This window comes from Triturus cristatus, chromosome 3_1, assembly GCF_964204655.1.
Source record: "Triturus cristatus chromosome 3_1, aTriCri1.1, whole genome shotgun sequence".
In the NCBI taxonomy this organism is placed as follows: domain Eukaryota; kingdom Metazoa; phylum Chordata; class Amphibia; order Caudata; family Salamandridae; genus Triturus; species Triturus cristatus.
The window spans coordinates 873,701,735-873,723,425 of record NC_140583.1 but is presented as its reverse complement, the minus strand read 5'-3'; the positions used below and the strand labels follow the sequence as shown (position 1 = coordinate 873,723,425).

General features: G+C 45.7%; 1 protein-coding gene across 3 annotated transcripts in view; it reads right to left on the bottom strand.

Annotated features, from left to right (window-relative positions):
• Positions 1–4,526: 4,526 nt before the first annotated feature.
• Positions 4,527–21,691, bottom strand: part of CFAP210 (cilia and flagella associated protein 210) — a 232,028-nt gene continuing 214,863 nt past the window's right edge. For all 3 annotated transcript variants that reach the window (XM_085645348.1, XM_085645349.1, XM_085645350.1), the window contains one exon: positions 4,527–5,218. In XM_085645348.1, coding sequence (XP_085501474.1) covers positions 4,856–5,218 — 363 coding nt within the window. In that variant the 3' untranslated portion in view covers positions 4,527–4,855. The remainder of the gene's footprint in view (positions 5,219–21,691) is intronic.

Below are 21,691 nucleotides of genomic sequence, written 5' to 3'. Positions count from 1 at the left end.
AAAACTGATGTGGTAATGGCTAACAAAGAAACTAGATCAGCCGAATCTCGCAAGCAACCGGGAGATCTAGTAGTAATGGATGTGGGAGATGGGGCCCTGGGCAATTAAAAACGTAAACGTATAAGGAGTAACAACAAAGAAAGAACAGAGGATGGTACAGGAATGGTACCTGTGACTGGGTGCTGGATCAGCAATAGCATAAGACTACACTGGACTGTTTTATTCGAGCAATGCTGAATGTATTTACTTGTTAGAGTAGTTCAGAGCACCAACGATGCCATCAGACAATATGAACCCACTGATTGAGAACATCATGCTTAGGTTAGTACAGTTTTGATAGAGGAAATCAGGGTGGGGTTCTATTTATTGTTACAGTTGACTGCATTAAGTGTCAAGAGATCCAGGTGTTCAATAGGAGGAAGAAAAGGAAAACCGGGCATATAGCGAAGATAGCTCTAGCTGAATGGTATAGATGGAAGATACAACTGTGTTGTTACTGATAAGGAACGTTTAAAAGATTTAAATAATTATGCAAAAAAAAAAAAGAGCGAGAATGGGGCGTAACAACCCAGACAAGGGATTCAGTTTGCAGGAAAGTCACTTACTCCAAGAGGAGCCAAACAATATGCATAGAAACCGCAATAAATAAATGCTTGCTGTTCATTTAACATCTTTCCAATGTTACTACAGAGTCAAGTAAACAGCAGCCCCCTGCTGATGTTGCCAAGAGGGTCACATGTAAAGGTCAGGAGGGCCGTACTTTGAGTATCACTGTACTAGAGGAACCCATCTCAACAGAAAACAAGCCTTGGAAATGCAATAGTTCTCACATTTGTTGGAGTTGGAGCTATTGGCATTGTAAATGGCAATGTTTTTTTATTTATCCTTGGAGTTTATATAGCGCGAACTTAACACTAAGGCATCAGATCGCATTACATGAGCACCAGTTGCATTACACAAGGACAACATCAGATTTCCATCACACAATTAACTCACGTGCTTAGGATTTGTTATCTCTCTCTCCGTCCTGACTGCCAACATGACCTTTTCACCAAACACCAACGAAATTATGCTGGAAGTCAACTATGTAAAATAAACCTTTTCTCAACCCCACAGGTGAAATCCTCACATTTTCAAAGAGCACCTCTGCTGACCTGACAGTGCACACATTTGACTTTTTCCCAATTATTGCATTCCCAAGTTAGCTATCGGTATCTGTAACAAGCATTGGGACATTTTTGTTATTGCCTTCTGCACTAAACATTTCCCTTTTAGACTAAACGGCTAATTGTGATATATTGTCATCAACCTGAAATGCGGTTTTGAAATTGACATTTATCTCGTATTGTTAGATTTTATAATGTATATTCAACTTTTAATCCTTAATTTTATTAAGTACCAATATGATGTTTGTATGTTACGGTTTTATTAACTGTATAATAAAAGAGGAGTCGGCAGACCACAGCTTATAATTAACACAAGAAAGGAATGCAGCCTCAAAAGAAGAGCAAGCAGTAGCAAGGAAAAGATGGGTAAATAGAAAAGGGAATGATGAAAGGAATATTGAATGAAGGGAAGGGTGAAAGAAAGGAAGGATGGAGGAATGAATGAGTAGGCGGTTCAATTAATCAGTGGTTGAATGAGTGTGTAGATGAATTGGTGGGTGAAAGGATGATTGGATGGATGGGGTTGGGTTGGTGGATGCATGGATGATGGCAGAGTGGATGAATGAGTGAATGGATGGATGGATATGTGGATGGATAGGTGGATGGACATGTGAAAGGATGCCAGAGTAAAGGGATGGATGAATGAGTGGGTGAAAGGATGAGTGAATGGGTAGCAGAAGGAATGGATTGGCGCAGATGGCTGAGTGGATGGATGTATGGATAGATGGATGGTAGAGTGGATGGATGACAGAGTGGAAGGATGGAGGGAAGTGTGGATAGATGGAAGGATGAATTGCATAATGGATGTATAGATGGCAGAGTGGATGATTTTCTGGCTACTCCCATGTGTGTGTTTGGGGGGGTACGTATGCAGGTGTGTGCATATCTGTCTCTGTTGCTGAGTGTATTGGGTGCCAGCATAATCTCTCTAAAGTAAGATTAGTAAATAACGAAGTCACTGGTAAGCATTAGAAAAACAATATACCTGTGTTCATTTCGACCTTATGGTACAGTTCTCATGATACAGCACACTGATGATGGCTACATAAGCGATGCTTATTAAACACTGACAAAGCGAGTAGAAAATGTTTGAACATTGTACACATTCTGAACATTCTTCAATATACACAAGGCAAATATTTTAAATCCGTTTAGAGACAGAATTTGCTGACAGCGGCAGGATTTGGATTACTGCTACTTCTCATTTTATTATTCATTTATGATAATGCAATTTCTCCTTTTTGCTGCCTTTGCTCAAAATGTGGGCACCCTATTATGGGCACATAAAGCTTTTATGCGCAACTAGCCAGGCAGTATAGGATCAGTGCTGCTGACAGATTCAGATACCTTGAACATACGACTGCTTACAAGAGGTGTCCCAGCTCTGGTGTTTGGACTCTCTGTGGGCTTTTCAAGCTTCCATGATTTATAAACAATACCACGGACACGAGCCTGCTTATACAGTGCCCCTGCTCCGATGTTTGGCCTCTCAGTGGGGTTTCAAGCTGCACTATGAGTAGGTCGGTGCGTTTATTGGCCGTCTTCCAGGAAGGCCTGAGGCTGGAAACAAAGGGACCAGCTCTTCTTGCAGCTGCTCCTCGCCTGGAGCCTCGGAGCACTCAGAGGAGCAGGGATTTTCACCGTATCGTTTACACGCTATTAATCAGGATATCCTGGTGACAGGAAGCAAGGGATGCGCTTACCCCATTGTACACCGTCATGTTTCTTCCAGTGCGATTAAAAAACTAAAACGTGGAAACAGATAAAGCATTGGCTGTGACAGGATTATCGTCCTCAACTAATATATTATATCTCACTCAAGCTCCTCCTACCACCCATGTTGTGATATAACTCCAGAAATTGTAAAAAATAAAATATATCTATACAGCAATAAAATCGGCTGGGCATAGGGGAATAATGTCCTGTTATTTATATATATGTATATAAAAAAAGCTTAGGGTTTGTGTGTGTATTTTTGTACGCTGTTCATGTTGACATGGGAACGTAAGCACGTGGAAATAGCTTGATTTGGCCAAGATCACACGGCATGTGGCAGCAGGGATCACAATCCATAGCTCCTGAATACAAAGGCAGACAAGTGGCTCCTATCGCAAAATGGGTATGAAGACTAAATAAATAATAAAGGCGGAGGAAGCATTCGGGAAGAAGGAAAGAACTTATATGTTAGAGAACACGTCGGGTGAAAACAAACAACGCAAGCGGGGCCGCTAAATTATATATATAAACAAGCACGCGCTTGCGCTGCAAGTTAAACAAGACAAGCCCGGCTTAGAAAAGGGTGCGAGCGCAATACTGGCTCACTGAGAACAGCGCGAAAGTGAAAGTGACCGTGATCAAGCGCGGCGAGCGATGAGCTAAATGAGCATGACTAGGAAAGCCATATGGCGCCTCTGCTCGTAAGCGCGCGCCTGCACACATGCACGCAAGCTGTAGGCCGGCCATGGTAGCATTTTTTGAAGCCCTTACTAAAAGACTCGCCAGTCCAGCGCATGCGCTGGGTCAGGCGAGACCTACAAAAGGGAGGGTTAATAAATTTTAAAACTTCTTCTCGTCATCCAACATTAGCACCATATCATGTTGATTAAATCGAGTTTCAGCTCAACAATAATACTAGTTTTTGGAAAGTGAAAAGGTTAAAAAGTGAGTTAAGAATTGGTAAAAAAGTTAAAATGATAAAAAAAGATTAGAATGCGGCCTTTGAATAACGGGGGCCCACAAACACGAGTGCAACTTGAAACGCCAAAGCAACAATAAAACTTTAACTGGGAAACAGCGGGAACTTTGAAGGCAAATAATATAAGCATTACAAAATAAATAAAAGTATTACAACATTGCTATCCGCATATTGGAAAAGAAAACAAAAGACATTGATTTCCCGTGACAAAAATGTGAGTCCTACAAATCCCAGCATGCCTGAAAACTGCATAAGAGCAGGCTGTAATTAGCAATTATTGAAATCAGACGCAAATACCACGGAGAAGAAGACGGGTTGTCGAAACACGTTGTGGTGTCTGAAAAACGTGCACAAGAATGAGGTTTGGTGAATGAAAGAAGTTGCCCAAAATCAGCCTGTGGGAGTGCAGCGTCTCAGTGTCTTGGTTTTGATATTATGAGTGTTTATGGTCTCAACCCTAACGCTGGCACCAGCAGTGAAGTAAGTGCACCGCATGTAGACCGCTTCGGTTTCGAATATATACATTTATATATACACACACGCTCATAACTTGATTTTGCCGTGATACAAAATGACAATTTGTTTATTAATATGAATATTTACTGTCCCCAATCCACAATTTTTTTTTATGTATATACGCAAATTCTGACATACAGAGCAAATAAAACAGTCCACAACTTACTTTATTACAGAGACAACAGTGAAATGTTTTGTGAAAATTAGGTGTTGCGTTGGAGGCCTAAAGTCATATAGTACACAATAGTGACACATTAGCTGCCAGACATGATATTTAAATTAAAGTAATGCGAGAAAATTAACACATTGAGGGAAAACAGTCACTGGATTACTATAAGTCACATTAGAAAGATAGCAAAGTTCATGCAGAGCACCTAGATTTTATCCCAGCTGTACTTAATTGGTTTTTATACCTGTTACTTAAATGTGTATTTTCTCTTTAAGGTTGTAAGCAAAGCATTTGCAAATATGTCCTCCTTTACCACGTAAAACCCAATTTTTTTCTTGACTTATTAATGTCACAGGGATCATAGATTTCTTTGATTTGTTGAGTAGTGCTACACTGGTAGGTAGGTAACTCAACCCCACTGCTATCTTTCGCTTTGTAACTAGGCCTGATTCCCCCCCTGTCTGCATACACTGGCCCTCGGCCGCCTCCAAAACCAGCATGAGCTGCTTTGACAAGAGGGGAAGGGTCTCCGCCAGACTCTATAACTGCGTCAATTACATGCTTTGCATACTCTTGGAATTTTTCTTCCTCCAAAGCAAGGATTTCCTCATTCTCTCTTTCATACTTTAATATCGCGTTTTTCTCATCGATGGATTTGCATCTCCTCTCAGCCTAGGGAAAAACAGAAAAAAACTAGTTACTCATTTATGAACGATCTGTGTACCATAAGAGGCTTGTTGCAGGAATGAAATTCCCTCTCAACATGTAGCGCCTTCAAGTCTTAAGGCATTAATGGTTCAGGGTGTGAGAACACAGCTTGACAGAGCGGAAAAGGCTGGGTGATAAATGTGCAGCGGCCACAGGTTATTACAGTAGAGAGATGTCATACCTGTGCATCTCTTTCGTCCCATTCATTATATGTTGACCCTCGCCTCGTACCGTAGACAAAGATTACCTAACCCAGCTAAATCATTTAAAAAGGCAAAAAACTATTTGTTGACATTCCCTGACTTTAGCCCCGCCCCATACCAATAGCACTCACGACAAAATCGGGAGCAGAACTAAACATTGGCTGTTTTGTTTGTATTTGATAAGGAGATGTGTTACCTGCTCCTGGTGTTTAGCAAGTAACCTTATCTAATTTGTTCTTATAATAGTTTGTGTTGAATCTGGTCCTGCTTCATTGCTTCTTAATGTATGTCTTTTATGGCAGCTAGCGAATTTGTAAAGCGTGTTTATCTGTGTATTTGAGGATCCTGCTTCAGCATTCCCCTTTTGCTTGAGTCTATGTGTTCTTTGTGCCTGTCTGGGTCATTGTTCTTTGCTTTGTCATCTCAAGTATTTTTGTTGGGCCCTGGCCAAATATATGTTGTGGCCCCCTGTCCATACCTACTTCGAATATTATTAACCATTTTCTGCGAATTGAAGCCCACATGATGCCAACCAGAATCTTGTAAATTGAGTTCACAAAAAACACTTGAAATATGTCTTTCCAGGACCTACAGAAATCTTAAAGGTACCACTGGGCAAAGAAAGACAAACTCGGAAGTAGAGGTAAGCAGAAAAAGAGGTGAGCTAGATCTATAGAAAGCTCACTTTCCAAGGTGACCCGTGGAAGCCGAGGGTCCTGGGAAATTGCCTACTTTGCTCATGCCTTAAAACATTTCTGGTTCTTTGTAGTTTTTAAATGTGTGTGCCTCTTCTACCGATGTGTCTATTTCCATGCGGTCTTAAAGGACAATACTAAAAAATCTCTCTTTGTATAGCTGCCCTTTTCCAGGTCCAAGCTGTGTGGTCTTCAGCTTGGAAAGATGGTCAAAGAGGTCTGCTGAGGATTAGAAATTGATGACTCCCTTATGACCATTCAAGTAGAGGTTAAGCAGGGGGTTTGAGAGGGAATTTGGTCTGTCCTTTTCTTCGAGACAGCAGAACCAGCCCTTTCAAGGCAAGGGTTGAGGCCAGGGGGAGGGGCACCTGATTCCAAAAAGCAATGGTACAGGTAATCCTCCACCCTCACCCGCAGATCTCCAAGTATAACTGTGCAAGGAAGTAGTAGGGGGATACTAATAAAATATGCAATGGTTTTAGGCTCCGCCATTGTGGACTCCTGTGTTCATTAAAGTTACAGAGTCCAATTTTTAGAAACTTCTCAAGTTTTCTAAAACACTTGAGCTCCTCTTCCCTGCAAGGCTGTGCTATAGGATTCAAGACTTGCTTGCCGGATCAGCCATTGTTTCCGTTCCAGGAAAAAAACTGTTTAAGAGATGCAATTCATTTATTTGGTTCAAAAACATTGAGAAGATTACTGCCCTGTCTTAGACCTCAGGAACACCATAACTTAATTTCACGTACTCCATTGAATATGGTGATACTTCAAGCAATTCTTCCATTGGTTACTTCACGGACCTGCCTTGCATCTTTCGATTTAAAAGTTGCTTACCTCCACATTCAGATGGACCCAGAATCCCAAAAGATTCTCTGTTTTTGCTTTGCTATCGACTTTTCCTCAGGTACCACCTGGAAAAAGTTTAATCTGAATTCACCTCAGGCTCTCCAGTTTATCTGGCAGTATCCCGCACTGATTCAGAAAAGCTTTTCTCTCTCCCTGCAGTAAGCATGAATTGACATCCTGATTGAAATTTCTGATGGAAAGACTGGGTTTCAGGAAAGCTGTAGCAGGGTGTTCAGGGAGAAATGGCAGCTTCCATTGCTGGATTTCCTTGGTCAGATGCCTTCCAATCTTTTGGTCTCCTACCGCCAAGGGCCACAAAGACAATTTGGCAGCCTCTTCAGTGGAGCTTAGTGCCAGACAATTTTGGAGTGGACAAAGGGGTTGGTCTTTTTGCTCCGGTAATAACCAACATGGATACCCGCAGCACAAAGCGATTCAGTCCCACTGGGCTCACATATAAAGTCTGGATCCTCCCAATTGGAATGAAGTGACAGCTCTTTTCTGAACTCTCCTTCATTTTCAGTCTGAGATATGCTGTGTGTATAAAGACAACAACAGGGTGTCCAGGTCCTTTGTGAACCATCATGAGTGACTAAGAATTTTTCCGTGAGCTTCCACAGGAGTGAAGAGGTTTTGCTGGGGAGACCAATCTTGGGTCACTGACAGCAGTATGTCGCTAACAGGGATACTGGGTCTTCCAATAGACTGAGTCGGATTTTGCCAACATCAACTAACTTTTAGGTCGAGCCTAGTGGCAGCACACATGCGCTGCTCACTCTGCGAAGCATGCTGTAACAGAGTATTATACTGTGTAAGCCCCGCCCATTCTCTGCCCATATATATATTTTTTTTTATTCATTTTCACAACTTCTTGTACAATGTACAGTTACGGAGAAAAAGAGGAAAATGAAATGATAGAAGAACAGCAGTATACAGTATATCTTGATCAAATTAAACAATAAACAAAAAGAAACAACAAAAAACACGTGACTATATCTGAAGCATACATGGGAAAGAACTTAAACACATTGACATCATTACGTACAGCATGTGGCATACATGTTTACATAGAATCAGCGACATGTGAGTCGGGCCCAGCAGCAGTACGCAAGTATATTAACAGGGGCTCCCAGATGTCAATGGGCCTTGAGGACGATGGTAACTCCCCCCCCCCCCATACAGGACTACATTTTCTTTACAAAATGACAGATCTTTAAGCCACTGTTTCGCTGTGGGGCTCAGTGCACTATCCCACACCATCGCCACCTGACGTTTGGCGACAATCAGTGCCACTCTCACTAACCTACCCACGGCACCTTTTATGAAGGGAACTAGACCCAGTAAGCATATCTGTGGAGAGCCCTGCAAAGCAATCCCAATGATCTTTGATAGAATGGTAATCACAGCAGCCCAGTATTCCGACACCCGTCTACAGGTCCACGCTAGATGCCAGATATCTGCCCCCAAAGCCCCGCATCGCTTATAAGCATCTGTGTCCCGAAGCCCATATTTAAAAAGCTTGTATGGGGTGTAGTAAACCTGGTGCAGATATTTAAAATGTATAATACGCACATTTCCATTAGAGGTGAGGACGCTAGTAAGTTGGCAGCTGATTTCCCATTCTTTCTGCATGAGCGGTGGGTCGAGATGCTCATTCCAGGTGCCAAGGCTCTTGCCCAATGTGAGGGGCAAGTCTTCCTGAGCAGTGCGATACAACTTAGTAACTAGCTTGTGTCAGGTGGGGGCCATGGTAAGTGTGCGCAGCGCCAATGCCTCCGGTGGCTCCATAGGGGATGTGGGGTAGTGAATCTGCAACGCCTTTTTCAGTCTATGCATGTAAAACACAAAGAGCAGTGTCTTATTCTGCATATAGTCCAGGTCAGTGGTAGTCACAAAAGTGCCTCCCGGAAATAGATCTGGCAGCTTAGTTATTACCACTTGCGCGAGTGTATGCAATGCTCCCTGCTCCTGTGTTACGGATATGCTCGAGTGGTAAGCCACTGGCAAGAGCGGGGAATATAATGGTAGTTTTCCTGCCTCTCGACCTAACACCTGCCAAGCGGCAATCGTAGAATTAATAGAGTTGAAAATATTGCGGGTGTAGGCCTATGATTGAGTTAATAATGAGCTCAATGGGGTGGGTGTTAGAATCAGTCCCTGTTCCGATACTCCTCAGGATTCGGGCGACGCTATATGGGGTCCACCTCTCGACGTCACCAACTTCCTGCACTAAAGGCACGGAAGACTGGAGCAATCAAGCGAGGGAAGGGAAGGATGGGAACAGCGGGGATTAGAACCTGTAAAGAAAGAATTAACAGGCAACACAAAACACAAGTACACTGCCAATACAGTTTACTACTCTCGATAATTCTCGCTACCAATTCAACAATTCTAGTAATGATTTCTTTAGTTCATTTTAAACATGCACACTCAGACTCGTATGCGCCAACACCCATTTGGGAGCCTGCTGACCCCAAAACAAATAGTAACCCCTGTGTCTTAGGGAATGTATGAAGAAAGATACATATAAACACAATGCAATAACAGAACACCCGACGTTTCTTTCTCTGGAACTTAGGTGAATTGGTATCAGGACGTTGCAACTGGACACTCCTTTCTATACTGCACACTATCCTATGGAATACCCTCTAACTTAACCTAAATGAAATGTTCTACTGTTCCTGTAGGACAAAGTCTGGAAGGGCTGCCTTACTTGTCCTGGCAGCCAAGGTTATGTACTATACACATCCATTACTCCCAGCTTGTACTAGAAATAGTGAACCGGTCGTAAATCAGGACGGTAATATGGCGGTTTCGTCACCGCTCAATCCCGACACCCCACACGAGAGAAGGAATATCCAGACCTTTCAGGAAAGGTAATTGAGGTGCTGTCGCTAGACGGGAGCTTAGATATAAAGTACTGAGTCCCCTTCTTCGAGGACTTAACAATGGCCACCACCCATACTTGCAGTTTGTGGAAACTCCGGTATTCGCCCGTCTCCTACACGCAGCCTGCGCGCGGAACTCGTACTCCGGAGGACACACTTCTTCGGTGTCCAAGTGAAGTGAAAAACAAAGGTCTCCGGTCCGTCCTCGTGCTGCAGGCAATCTCGCCGGTGCGGCCTTTCTCTTGGATGTGCGGTCTCTGCCGCCTGTGACTCCTAATGCCGATCTCGTCGGCTTCCACGAACAAAATTGCGGGAAACACCGTAACAAGGTCCCCGCTCCTCGAGTCTTCGGATTCGATAATTACGCACAACGTCGTGCGCGCGTTCAGGGCGTTTTAAGCCCGTGGCTCCTCCCACTCATGCACATTGCATTCTGGGAATCGTAGTTGTGGCAGGCGCTTTGAGCCCAGATCCTGACAGTAGGTCCCCCTCCAGGCGCCTCCTAGAACCCGGTTTATCGGGGTATTTCTTGTAGAAAGACTTGAGTTTAGCTGGCGCGTGCACGTTGGCACTGGGCACCCACGAATCCTCCTCAGCCGAGTACCCCTTCCAGGAGATTAGGAACCACAGGTTACTCCCTCGATACTTTGAATCTACCACACGTCGTACCTCATATTCCTGACCGACATCCGTGGTTAGTGCAGGTGGAGGCTTTCGCACTCCTCCCTTTGCTGGTTTTAGCAGACTACAGTGGAACACTGGGTGTATACGTAAGGAGCCTGGAAGCCTTAGCTTATAAGCTACCGGATTCACCTGTTTCATCACACTATAAGGGCCGATGTATCGTGGGTGAAAAACACTCCGTAGCTTAAACCGGAAATTCCTGGTGGACAACCACACCCGGTCCCCTTTTTTGTACTGTGGGCCCTCCCGTCTATGCTTATCCGCCCAGTTTTTATATCGGATCTTGGCCTTCACCAAATGCTTCTGTACTCTTAAGTGTCCTTGACGCAACACTCTCATGTGGTCTTGGATCGAAGGATGGTTGAGGACCCGGCCGGGCATGACAAACGGCAAAATCCTCGCATCATAACCGAAATTGGCCCTGAAGGGCGACATTCCAATGGAGCTGTGTGGGGCGTTATTATATGCCAACTCTGCCATCCATAGCATGTCCACCCACGATTCATGAGCGTTTTCTGCATAACATCGTAAGTACTGTTTTAAAGTTTGGTTTAACCTTTCGGTTTGTCCATCCGATTGAGGGTGGAAACTGGAGGACAACGCTGAGTCAATTTGCAGAGCCTTACACCACCCTTTCCAGAAACGTGCCACAAATTGAGGGCCTCTGTCAGACACGATAACCTGCGGTATGCCATGGAGCTTCACTATGTTTTTTAACAACAGTTGTGCTGTCTGCCCAGCGGTAGGCAGTGTCTTGCAAGGGATAAAGTGGCCCATCTTGGTGAGACTGTCGATCACCACTAGTATGGCCGTATACCCTTGATCCACCGGGAGGCCTGTGATAAAATCCAGGCTGATGTTCTGCCAGGGTGCACCTGGGGTAGGTAAGGGAACCAGTTTGCCTCTACTTGCGGAGGTGTCCGTCTTCCCCCTTGCGCAATCTTCACACCTCGACACCCAATTCTTTATGTCCTGGACTAATGATTTCCACCAAAAATATCTTTGTACCAACAGCGTGGTCTTTAGAATGCCCGGATGCCCTGCCAAAGGAGAGTCGTGGCACCATTCAAAAGCCCTTTTTTGAAGTGCCTGTGTGGGCAGGAACAATTTCTTGTTCATGAACGGCAGTCCCTCCTGGATCTTGCGTTCTGGGCCTTTGTCCGCCCAACGGCTCCAAGCCTCCTGACTCCTGTTTGTTCTTATGCCTTCCAGATACTCTTCCGCTCGTATGGTACAAATGACCTTGTGCGGTGGTATAATAGACTCTTTTACATCCGTCTCTGTTCCTTCCACCGCCATTACTCGGGACAATGCGTCTGCCTTTCTGTTGTCGGCCCCAGGACGGAAGGTGATGACGAAATTATACTCTTCAAAGAAAAGCATCCACCTCATTTGTCTAGGTGACAGACGTCGAGCCGTTCGTAGATATTGTAGATTCCGATGGTCGGAATAAACAGTTACCGGAAACCTAGCACCCAAGAGATACGGGCGCCATTCCTGGAAAGCCTTTTTGATCGAGAGGAGTTCTTTTTCAGCAATATTATAATTCCTCTCAGCAGGCAACATCTTTTGTGAAAGGTAGGCCACCGGGTGAAGCTGCCCTGTGTCTTTGTCCCTTTGTGAAAGGATTGCCCCTATCGCTTCGTTAGATGCATCCGCCTCTACGATGAATGGGACATCTAATTGTGGGTGTCTCAAGACCGGTGCAGATGTAAAGGCCTCTTTGAGATATTCAAAGGCCTGATTGGCTTCGTTGGTCCAGGCGAATACTACTCCCTTCCTAAGCAACCGGGTAATCGGAATGGCCCTTTGTGAAAACCCTTGTATAAATCTCCGATAGTAGTTCGAAAACCCCAGGAAGCACTGTACCTCCCTCACGTTTTGGGGAACCGGCCAATCCTGTACAGCCTGCACCTTTCGTTCCGACATACTCATACCATCCGGACGGAGTATCACTCCCAAAAATTCCACTTCTTTCACCCCAAACTCGCACTTGCTTAGTTTGCAAAAAAGGCTGTGCTTTCTCAGCTCCTGTAACACCTGTGACACATGTTCCTGATGACTGTCGACCTTCTCTGAATAAATCAATATGTCGTCTATATATACGACCACTGTTCTGTCCACGAAATCTTTAAGGACATCGTTCAAAAAGTACTGGAATGCCGCCGGGGCGTTACACAACCCGAACGGCATTACCAGATACTCAAACAGACCATAGCGAGTTTTAAACGCCGTCTTCCACTCATCCCCGTTACGTATGCGCACCAAATGATACGCCCCTCGGAGATCCAACCTCGTATAAATTGTTGCTTCCCTAACTTGATCCAAAAGAACCGGTATGAGTGGTAGAGGATACCGGTTCCGTACTGTATTCTTGTTTAGCATGCGATAGTCGCAGCACGCCCTCAAATCTCCATTAGCCTTTTTAACAAAAAACAAAGGCGATGCCGCCGGTGACCGGGAAGGGCGAATGAACCCTATCTCCACAAAATGGTCTAAATATTCTCTGAGATGTTTCGTTTCGGGTTCGGAGAGCGCATATACTCTACACGTTGGAATCGTAGCACCTTCTACTAGATCTATTTGGCAGTCATACGGACGGTGTGGTGGAAGAGACTCGGCCTGTTCTTTGCTAAATACATCAGAAAAGATCCGATACTCTTTGGGTAAGACCACCTCCTTTTCTGCGGCCGTGGCTGCGACCCATGTGTTAGCCAACACGGTGGCCCCCGAACACCCACCTAGCATCATATGCTCTTGACAATCCTCCGAGAAGAACTGAACGGTTCTACGTCTCCAATCAATGGTGGGATTGTGAAGGCTGAACCACGGCATCCCCAGAATAACCTCATACTGAGGCGCATCAATGATATTTAAGGCCAACCAGTCTATGTGACTCATGTTGCCCGCTCTACAGGTTAACTTGACAGTCTCGGTTTGTTCTATGAGCAGTCCGGAGGTGAGAGGCTTGCCATCAACCGCTAATACTTCCTCGGGGATATCGCGCTTTGTCTTTCCTATAGCTAATTTGTCCACTAATCCTTGATGGATAAAATTACCCGTGGCCCCTGAATCCAACATAGCGGTGATCTGAAAGGTTTGCACTCTGGTTTCTAACCACATGCTCAATTCCAAATGTCTTTCTGTCTCACCCTGTGGTTGAGTGTCCAGGGAGGGAATCGTCCACCTGGGAACCACTACTATCTCTGCTGTTTCACTCTCCTTTACGGGAACTTCTACTCCCGCCACCGTGGCGATAGCCTTTTTGTTCCTGTAGTTTCCCCCTGGTCTTTTGGGCCTAGCTGGACACTCACGGACATAGTGCCCCTTCTTTCCGCAGTACATACACAAGCCTTGTGTTCGTCTGCTCTCTCTTTCAGTTCTTGACAATTGAGCACGGACCGCTCCCACTTCCATGGGCTCCGCAGCTGTCTCACTTACCGTGGCCTCCTTCCTACTTCTCTCTACCCTAAACCGATCCCCACCTCTGTCGGTAATACGACCATCCAACCGCAATGCCAGACTAATGAGAGCCTCGCATGTCCTGGGCTGAGGATCGATTCGAGCGATTACGTCTTTTAACTCGTTACATAATCCCTGATAGAAAAGAGACATTCTCTTCTCTTCTGGCCACGCCGCTTCCGCTACCAACCGATTGAATGTGGTTAAGTAAGTTACTAATTCCGTTCTCCCTTGTTTTAACTCCAATAGCTCCTTGTCAGCGCTAAAAGTGGTTGTTCTCCTGTCAAACACCCCCTCCAAAGCGGCTCGAAACTCGTCCCAATCCGATAATACCGGATCATTATGGCGTACTAAAGGCACCGCCCAATTGGCTGCATCTCCAGCCAAGTAGGAGATAGCAAACGCCACCCTAGAATGGTTAGTAGGGAATGAGGAAGGCCTACAGGAAAAATGCATCAGTATCTGAGTTAAAAATACCTGTATTTTCTGTGGGTCACCTAAGTACCGCTCAGGATTCGCTAAAGGAATGGGAGGAGATACATTAACCTGAACGGGATGCACACTTGATCCCACATCAAAAGGGTTCCGTGACAGTCTATCCACTTTATCACGTAGGTCCGCTGTTTCGGCCCTAGAGGCCGCCAACTCTCGCTGTACTGCGGCTAATGCAACTAAGACCTCTTCCATACTGCGTCTTTACCCACCCCCCGAACCGGGAGGAGTCTCAATACATGGGTGCGTAATTCTGTTAGAATCAGTCCCTGTTCCGATACTCCTCAGGATTCGGGCGACGCTATATGGGGTCCACCTCTCGACGTCACCAACTTCCTGCACTAAAGGCACGGAAGACTGGAGCAATCAAGCGAGGGAAGGGAAGGATGGGAACAGCGGGGATTAGAACCTGTAAAGAAAGAATTAACAGGCAACACAAAACACAAGTACACTGCCAATACAGTTTACTACTCTCGATAATTCTCGCTACCAATTCAACAATTCTAGTAATGATTTCTTTAGTTCATTTTAAACATGCACACTCAGACTCGTATGCGCCAACACCCATTTGGGAGCCTGCTGACCCCAAAACAAATAGTAACCCCTGTGTCTTAGGGAATGTATGAAGAAAGATACATATAAACACAATGCAATAACAGAACACCCGACGTTTCTTTCTCTGGAACTTAGGTGAATTGGTATCAGGACGTTGCAACTGGACACTCCTTTCTATACTGCACACTATCCTATGGAATACCCTCTAACTTAACCTAAATGAAATGTTCTACTGTTCCTGTAGGACAAAGTCTGGAAGGGCTGCCTTACTTGTCCTGGCAGCCAAGGTTATGTACTATACACATCCATTACTCCCAGCTTGTACTAGAAATAGTGAACCGGTCGTAAATCAGGACGGTAATATGGCGGTTTCGTCACCGCTCAATCCCGACACCCCACACGAGAGAAGGAATATCCAGACCTTTCAGGAAAGGTAATTGAGGTGCTGTCGCTAGACGGGAGCTTAGATATAAAGTACTGAGTCCCCTTCTTCGAGGACTTAACAATGGCCACCACCCATACTTGCAGTTTGTGGAAACTCCGGTATTCGCCCGTCTCCTACACGCAGCCTGCGCGCGGAACTCGTACTCCGGAGGACACACTTCTTCGGTGTCCAAGTGAAGTGAAAAACAAAGGTCTCCGGTCCGTCCTCGTGCTGCAGGCAATCTCGCCGGTGCGGCCTTTCTCTTGGATGTGCGGTCTCTGCCGCCTGTGACTCCTAATGCCGATCTCGTCGGCTTCCACGAACAAAATTGCGGGAAACACCGTAACAAGGTCCCCGCTCCTCGAGTCTTCGGATTCGATAATTACGCACAACGTCGTGCGCGCGTTCAGGGCGTTTTAAGCCCGTGGCTCCTCCCACTCATGCACATTGCATTCTGGGAATCGTAGTTGTGGCAGGCGCTTTGAGCCCAGATCCTGACAGTGGGATGTGCATTCCAGTGTTCCACAGCCATATGAGGGACAAATGCATGCGGTTCGAACCAGAAATGTGCGTATTGTGCATGTGCACAAGGATAATAAAGATAAAAATCAGGTACATTGAAACCTCCGTGTTTGTAATCTAGTGTGAGAGTCTTCCAGCTCACCCGTGTCTGCCGGCCCCCCCAGACAAGGCGAAGCAGCAGTGTGCGCAGATTTTAAAAAAATTGTTGCGTGAGTTGAAGCGGTATGTTACTGAAAAAATATAAAAATGTGGGTAACACCACCATTTTGACCAATGCAATACGGTCTGCAAGCGAAAAGGGGAGTTTTACCCATCTAGCCACATGTTGTTCCAGCATCGCTGTGGGAGTCTCGTAATTCTCGCGTATAACAACCTCTGGATTACGGTGGATCCATACCCCCAAATATTTTATTGAATCTGTGGTCCATATGAGGGGAAATTCAAGTTTGTGTGAGATGGTGCTCTCCGTCAGCGGCATCACTACGGACTTGAACCAGTTAACATGGAGGCCACAAAAACGGGCGAAGAGGATATACTCACGTAGAACTGGTGCTAAGTAAGTGCAGGGCTCTCATATAAAAAGCAGCATATCGTCTGCGTAAAGAGATATCATGACAGGCCGATGAAAAAAATTGAGAGCTGCGCACCTATGAGATTGTCTAATAAGGCAAGCTAGGGCTCCAGTGACAGAGCAGATAACATCGCTGATAGTGGGCACCCCCGCCGAGTGCCCCTGGTGATTTGTATTGGGTCTGATGTGTAGCCCTCCACCCGCACGCGCGCCGTTGGTCCAGCAAACAAAAGACGCACCCAGTTAATAAAGAGAGGTGAAAATCCTATCCGCTGCAAAACATAAAAAAGATAGCCCCATTCTATAGAATCAAATGCCTTTGCGGTGTCAAGCATGTCCGCCGCCGCCGGCAATTCAGGATTGAGAGTGTGGAGTGTAGCAAATAGCGTCCATAAATTATGGGAGGTAGAGCCCTTTGGAATAAAGCCAGATTGGTCGGGCAGGACCAATATTTGCATGAGCGGCTGAAGGCGAGTAGCCAGAATCCGCCAGATTTTACATCTATATTAATCCGTGACAGAGGCCTTTAAGATTCACAACTAGTGGGGATTTATCTTTCTTGAGTAGCGTTATGATTAGTGCCTCGCAGAGTGACGGCGGTAGTCTGCCTACATCATATGCTTCAGCATATATTTCTAATAAATAAGGGGTGAGTTCTTCAGCATAAGCCTTGTAAAATTCACATGGGAAGCCGTCAGGGCCCGGCGCTTTCTTATTAGGTAATGCTTTTATCGCCATTCGAATATCTTCCACCGTGAACGGTTGATTGAGGTATTCCCTCTGACCATCTGATAACCATGCAATGGCTATCTGTGAGAGGTGTTCATCAAGAACGGCAACATCGGTCCCATCTTGGGAGGTGTACAATTTCTCATAAAATTGCAGAAATTGATTTGCTATGTCTGGAGCACTGTAATAATCTTGGCCCGCCTCATCTGTAACTTTAGTAATTATCTCTCTCTCCAGGTGGTGTTTAATCTTATTAGCTAAATGATTTCCCGGCCTGCCACCCTCTCCATAGGCACAAGCTCTATGTCGTTTAGATATACATCTCATCTCTTCCTCCGCCAAGATTGCGTGTTCAAGAACAGCCTCTTTAAGGGAAGCTAGGGTCGACTCACAAGGCACGGCTTCATAATCCTGCTCCAGTTTTTTTTAGAGTAGCCTCGAGCTTAGATAATTGTCCTCTCAAATGCTTTACTATACCAGATGTCGTGCTGATACAGGTGCCCCGAATAGTGGCTTTAAACCCCTCCTGAAGCACCCCAGCGCTATCCACAGACCTGTGGTTATGTGTGAAGTATTGTGTTATGGCTTCTCGGATCGTCTCTATGTAAACTGGGTCCAACATTGCTTCAGGCCTAAAGCGCCACGTGAAGAGCCTAGGGACAGCCTGCGGGACAGAGAGAACGAGGCGGACAGGACAGTGATCTGAGAGTGTACGCGGCAGCCCAACCACGTCCTCCACCCAGCCCACTGCCTCCTCACTCAGCAACTAGTAATCGAGACGGGACCAGCTGCCATGGATGGTGGAAATGTGTGCCCTCCAGTGTGTCAGGGTGTCTATGGCGCCAGACATCTAGCAATCCTAAGTCTGCAATTCCATCATTAATTGCACGCGCTGCCCCAGGAGAGTGACCCTCCCTGCCACTAGATTTATCCTTAGTTGGATGCAAGTGTGTATTAAGGTACCCGTCCCAGAGAATTATAGCATCCGGGCGCGCATGGAGAGCAGCAAAAATACGTTCATACAATATAGGGTCATCAATGTTAGGAACATAGGTATTGACAATAGTAACGAGCGTGCCCATCAGCTTCCCATGCAGGATAGTATAGCGCCCTGCTGTGTCGGCATGTGTTTGGATTGCAGTGAATGGGAGACCTTTTTTGACAAGGGTGAGGACGCCACGGCTGTAGGATGAATATGAAGAAGCAGTCCGATATCCAGCTCAGCGACACCCCACTAGCCTATCCGTGATTTGTGTCAGATGCGTTTCCTGTATAAGGGCAATGTCAATACCATGGCGATCCAAGTGTGCCAGAACTTCACAAATCTTTTTGGGCGAATTGAGCCCCCGTACATTCCATGTTAAACAGGAGATGGACATAGCATTACTATGGACAATTACAGCAAATTATATCTCAGACGCACATAGCCCAGTGCATCAAAAAGCCTATCCTCACATGGAAGCGAGAACTGCTGTGGTTGTTTGAACGTACATACATGCCGCTGTTAGAGGATGTAAAAACAAAGACAGTCACGTTAACAATCCCTACCACACACTCCCACACCCCCCACCCACTTTAGCGGCCCCAATATGCCAAAGCCTTCCCAAGCCTCCATGAACAATTCCCAAGTGTAATACCAAGGGAGAAACCAGTTGCGGGGATCACCCATAAGGGAGGCGCTTGAGCACAGTAACCCTCCCAGTGAGAACAGGAGGTGGCCAAGCCATCATTATAACACCCGCTTGCTAATTGTTACATCACCTCGCAATAACTGAACCATCAGCGCAAAACAAATATTTCAACCAAACATCAGGATAGCATTATAACAGTACATATCAGTTATCAACACACTGATGTTAAAGGCCAGTGTGGCAGTGCGGGTAATGGACGACAATGCAGCTCAGCAATAACACAATAAACAAAGTTGAGGCATCACATGCGGACAGTGGACATTATTACTCATCCATCAGTTCACTACTTCCTCCGGCATCAGGCCCCGCACTAGAGGTTGGGGAGCGACTGCGTCGTGTAATGTTCTTAGCAAAAGTCATCGCCGACTTCGGGCAAGTGAAGATCTTGTGTTTCCCATTGTCTTCTATTCGCAACCTTGCGGGGTACAGCATGGCATAAGGTATTTTCGCTGCGATGAGAAGTTTCTTTACAGGTTGATACTCTCTCCGAGCCTCTTGAACCGCCACTGTGAAATCAGGGTAAAAGGCTAGATTGTTCCCTAGATGTGTGATGGAGCCCTTCTCGCGTGCCAGCCGGAGCACAGTGTCCCGGTCTCTATAATTCAAAAGGCGGGCAATGATAGGGCACAGAGGCGCACCTGGAGGTGGGCGGGCAGACAGAGAACGATGAGCACGTTCCACTATCAGGACCTGAGACAACTGTTCCGCCCCGAAGAGCTCACGAAGAAGATTCTCCACGTATGTTTATAAACGTACTGTGTTCGTGGATTCTGGTAGGCCCGTAATGCGCACATTGTTGCGGCGCGATCTAGCTTCCAAGTCTTCGTTACGGGCCTGTATGACTGCCAGCACCTTCTCCATAGATGCCGCTTTTTCATTAACTTGTTGCAGACCATCCTCCCGTCCGATATGCGGGTCTCCGCTTCTCCCAGAAATTGCGCGTGCTTATCCAGTTTCGCGGACATGTGGTCCATGCGTAGATTCAGATGATCAATCTTACCATCTATTGACTGAAGACTAGCCTGGACCGCTAGGAGAGTTTTGTCAATGTTAGTAAGATGATCAGCGGGAGCGTCCGCCTCAGAGTCAGAGGCTGCATGTTGAGAGGCCCGGTTGGTCTTACGTGGCTCAAACGTGAGCCGCAGCTGGCCGCGTCCGGATTTGCCCATGATGGTCGGAGCAAGGCCCAGACAGAAAAATAAAAAAGGAGGTGAGTCCCTCTTTCTCTGCCCATATTTTTAATTGGCATATATCATTGTCGTAAACGCTGGCTTCCGATTCATTATGAGGCTTGTTAGTCCCTCCTTGGTACCGCCTTGTCTCCATTTGTTACCGCCCATAAGGACTGGACCTTTTACTTGGCTCATTACACGGTCTGCTTTATCTAGTGGGGAGCACTTTTATTTTTTTTATTGCACCCACAACCTGCTCTCTCCTAAACCTGCAACTTCTTTTTTGTTTAAGCAGCGGACCCCTCTTTGTTATTTTGTGTGGTTTTAAAGTGATGCGGTTTTAAGACGAGCTTTATGTTCTTTTGTCATGTTCGAGAATGGCGCCGCTCATTTGCTTGGCTGGCCGAAATCAATTTAAACCCACTTAACAATGGCGCACAATCCTTGCCCCTCATCCACCTCCTGCCTCCAGGTGCCGTGCTTTAAGTTCAAGCACGGCGCCCGCTTTCATAATAACAACATGGGCACTGAGCTCAATATTTTAGCGCTGCACCCGTTTGTATGATTGTGTTGTTTTTTTTTTAGTTAGCATGACGCCCGTTTCATGGACCGCCATGCACATAAATCTGCACGGGCACCAAGCTGCCCGGCAAAAAAGCTTCTCAAACCTGAGCCTGTGGCTGTTAAACCAGTTCAAGTGGGTGATTATTTTATAAAGATGTTTTTCTTTTCTTTTTTTTTGTGTGCAAAGCTATATAAACTGCTTTGGTTAAGACATGAGTACAAACGTTAAAAGTTGCTTTAGTCCTTCTGTGCTGTATGTGTGCTGCACGACAGCCTGTAAAAATAGACACACCCCGTTTTACTGTTGTCCTTGTCGCCCACAGAGATCAAGTATTTGCAATGCAATAGGTCTCGCATTTTCGCGAGTTTGAGCTACTGGCATTGTAAATTACAATGCCTTTTATTTATGTTTTGAGTTTTAAAACATAAATAAAAGGAATTGTCATTTACAATACTAATATCTTAAACTCGCGAAAATGCGAGACCTATTGCATTGCAAATGCTTGTTGATTGTTCTCATAGGACTTTCAATAGATTACTTTTTGGTTCTGGCTCCCTTGGCTGGACCTTTTGCCACAAAGAGCAACAGTATACTCCTCAATTTCTTCTCTCTTGTTCTTTTATCTCCAAGAGCTTGGAAAAGGGGGTAGAGGAGGGAAGGGCCCTATAACTAGCATGCCCCAGGCGTCTACTTTATCTGTTCTCTACATTTCCCTTGCTCTCCAGGGTCTTGAAGAAGATACAGGATAATCAAGCTCAGGTGTTTCTAGTTGTGCCACATTGACTCAGATGTCCCTGGTTGCATTTTATTATCCAAATGCCATCCCAACATCTGGAGAACTTCTTTTTGAACCACATCCCCTCTTCAAGCTCCATCTCTTCAACTGATCATTCTCAAGGCAATGTGGTTAGGGGGCTTGACACTCAACAGGAGGACAT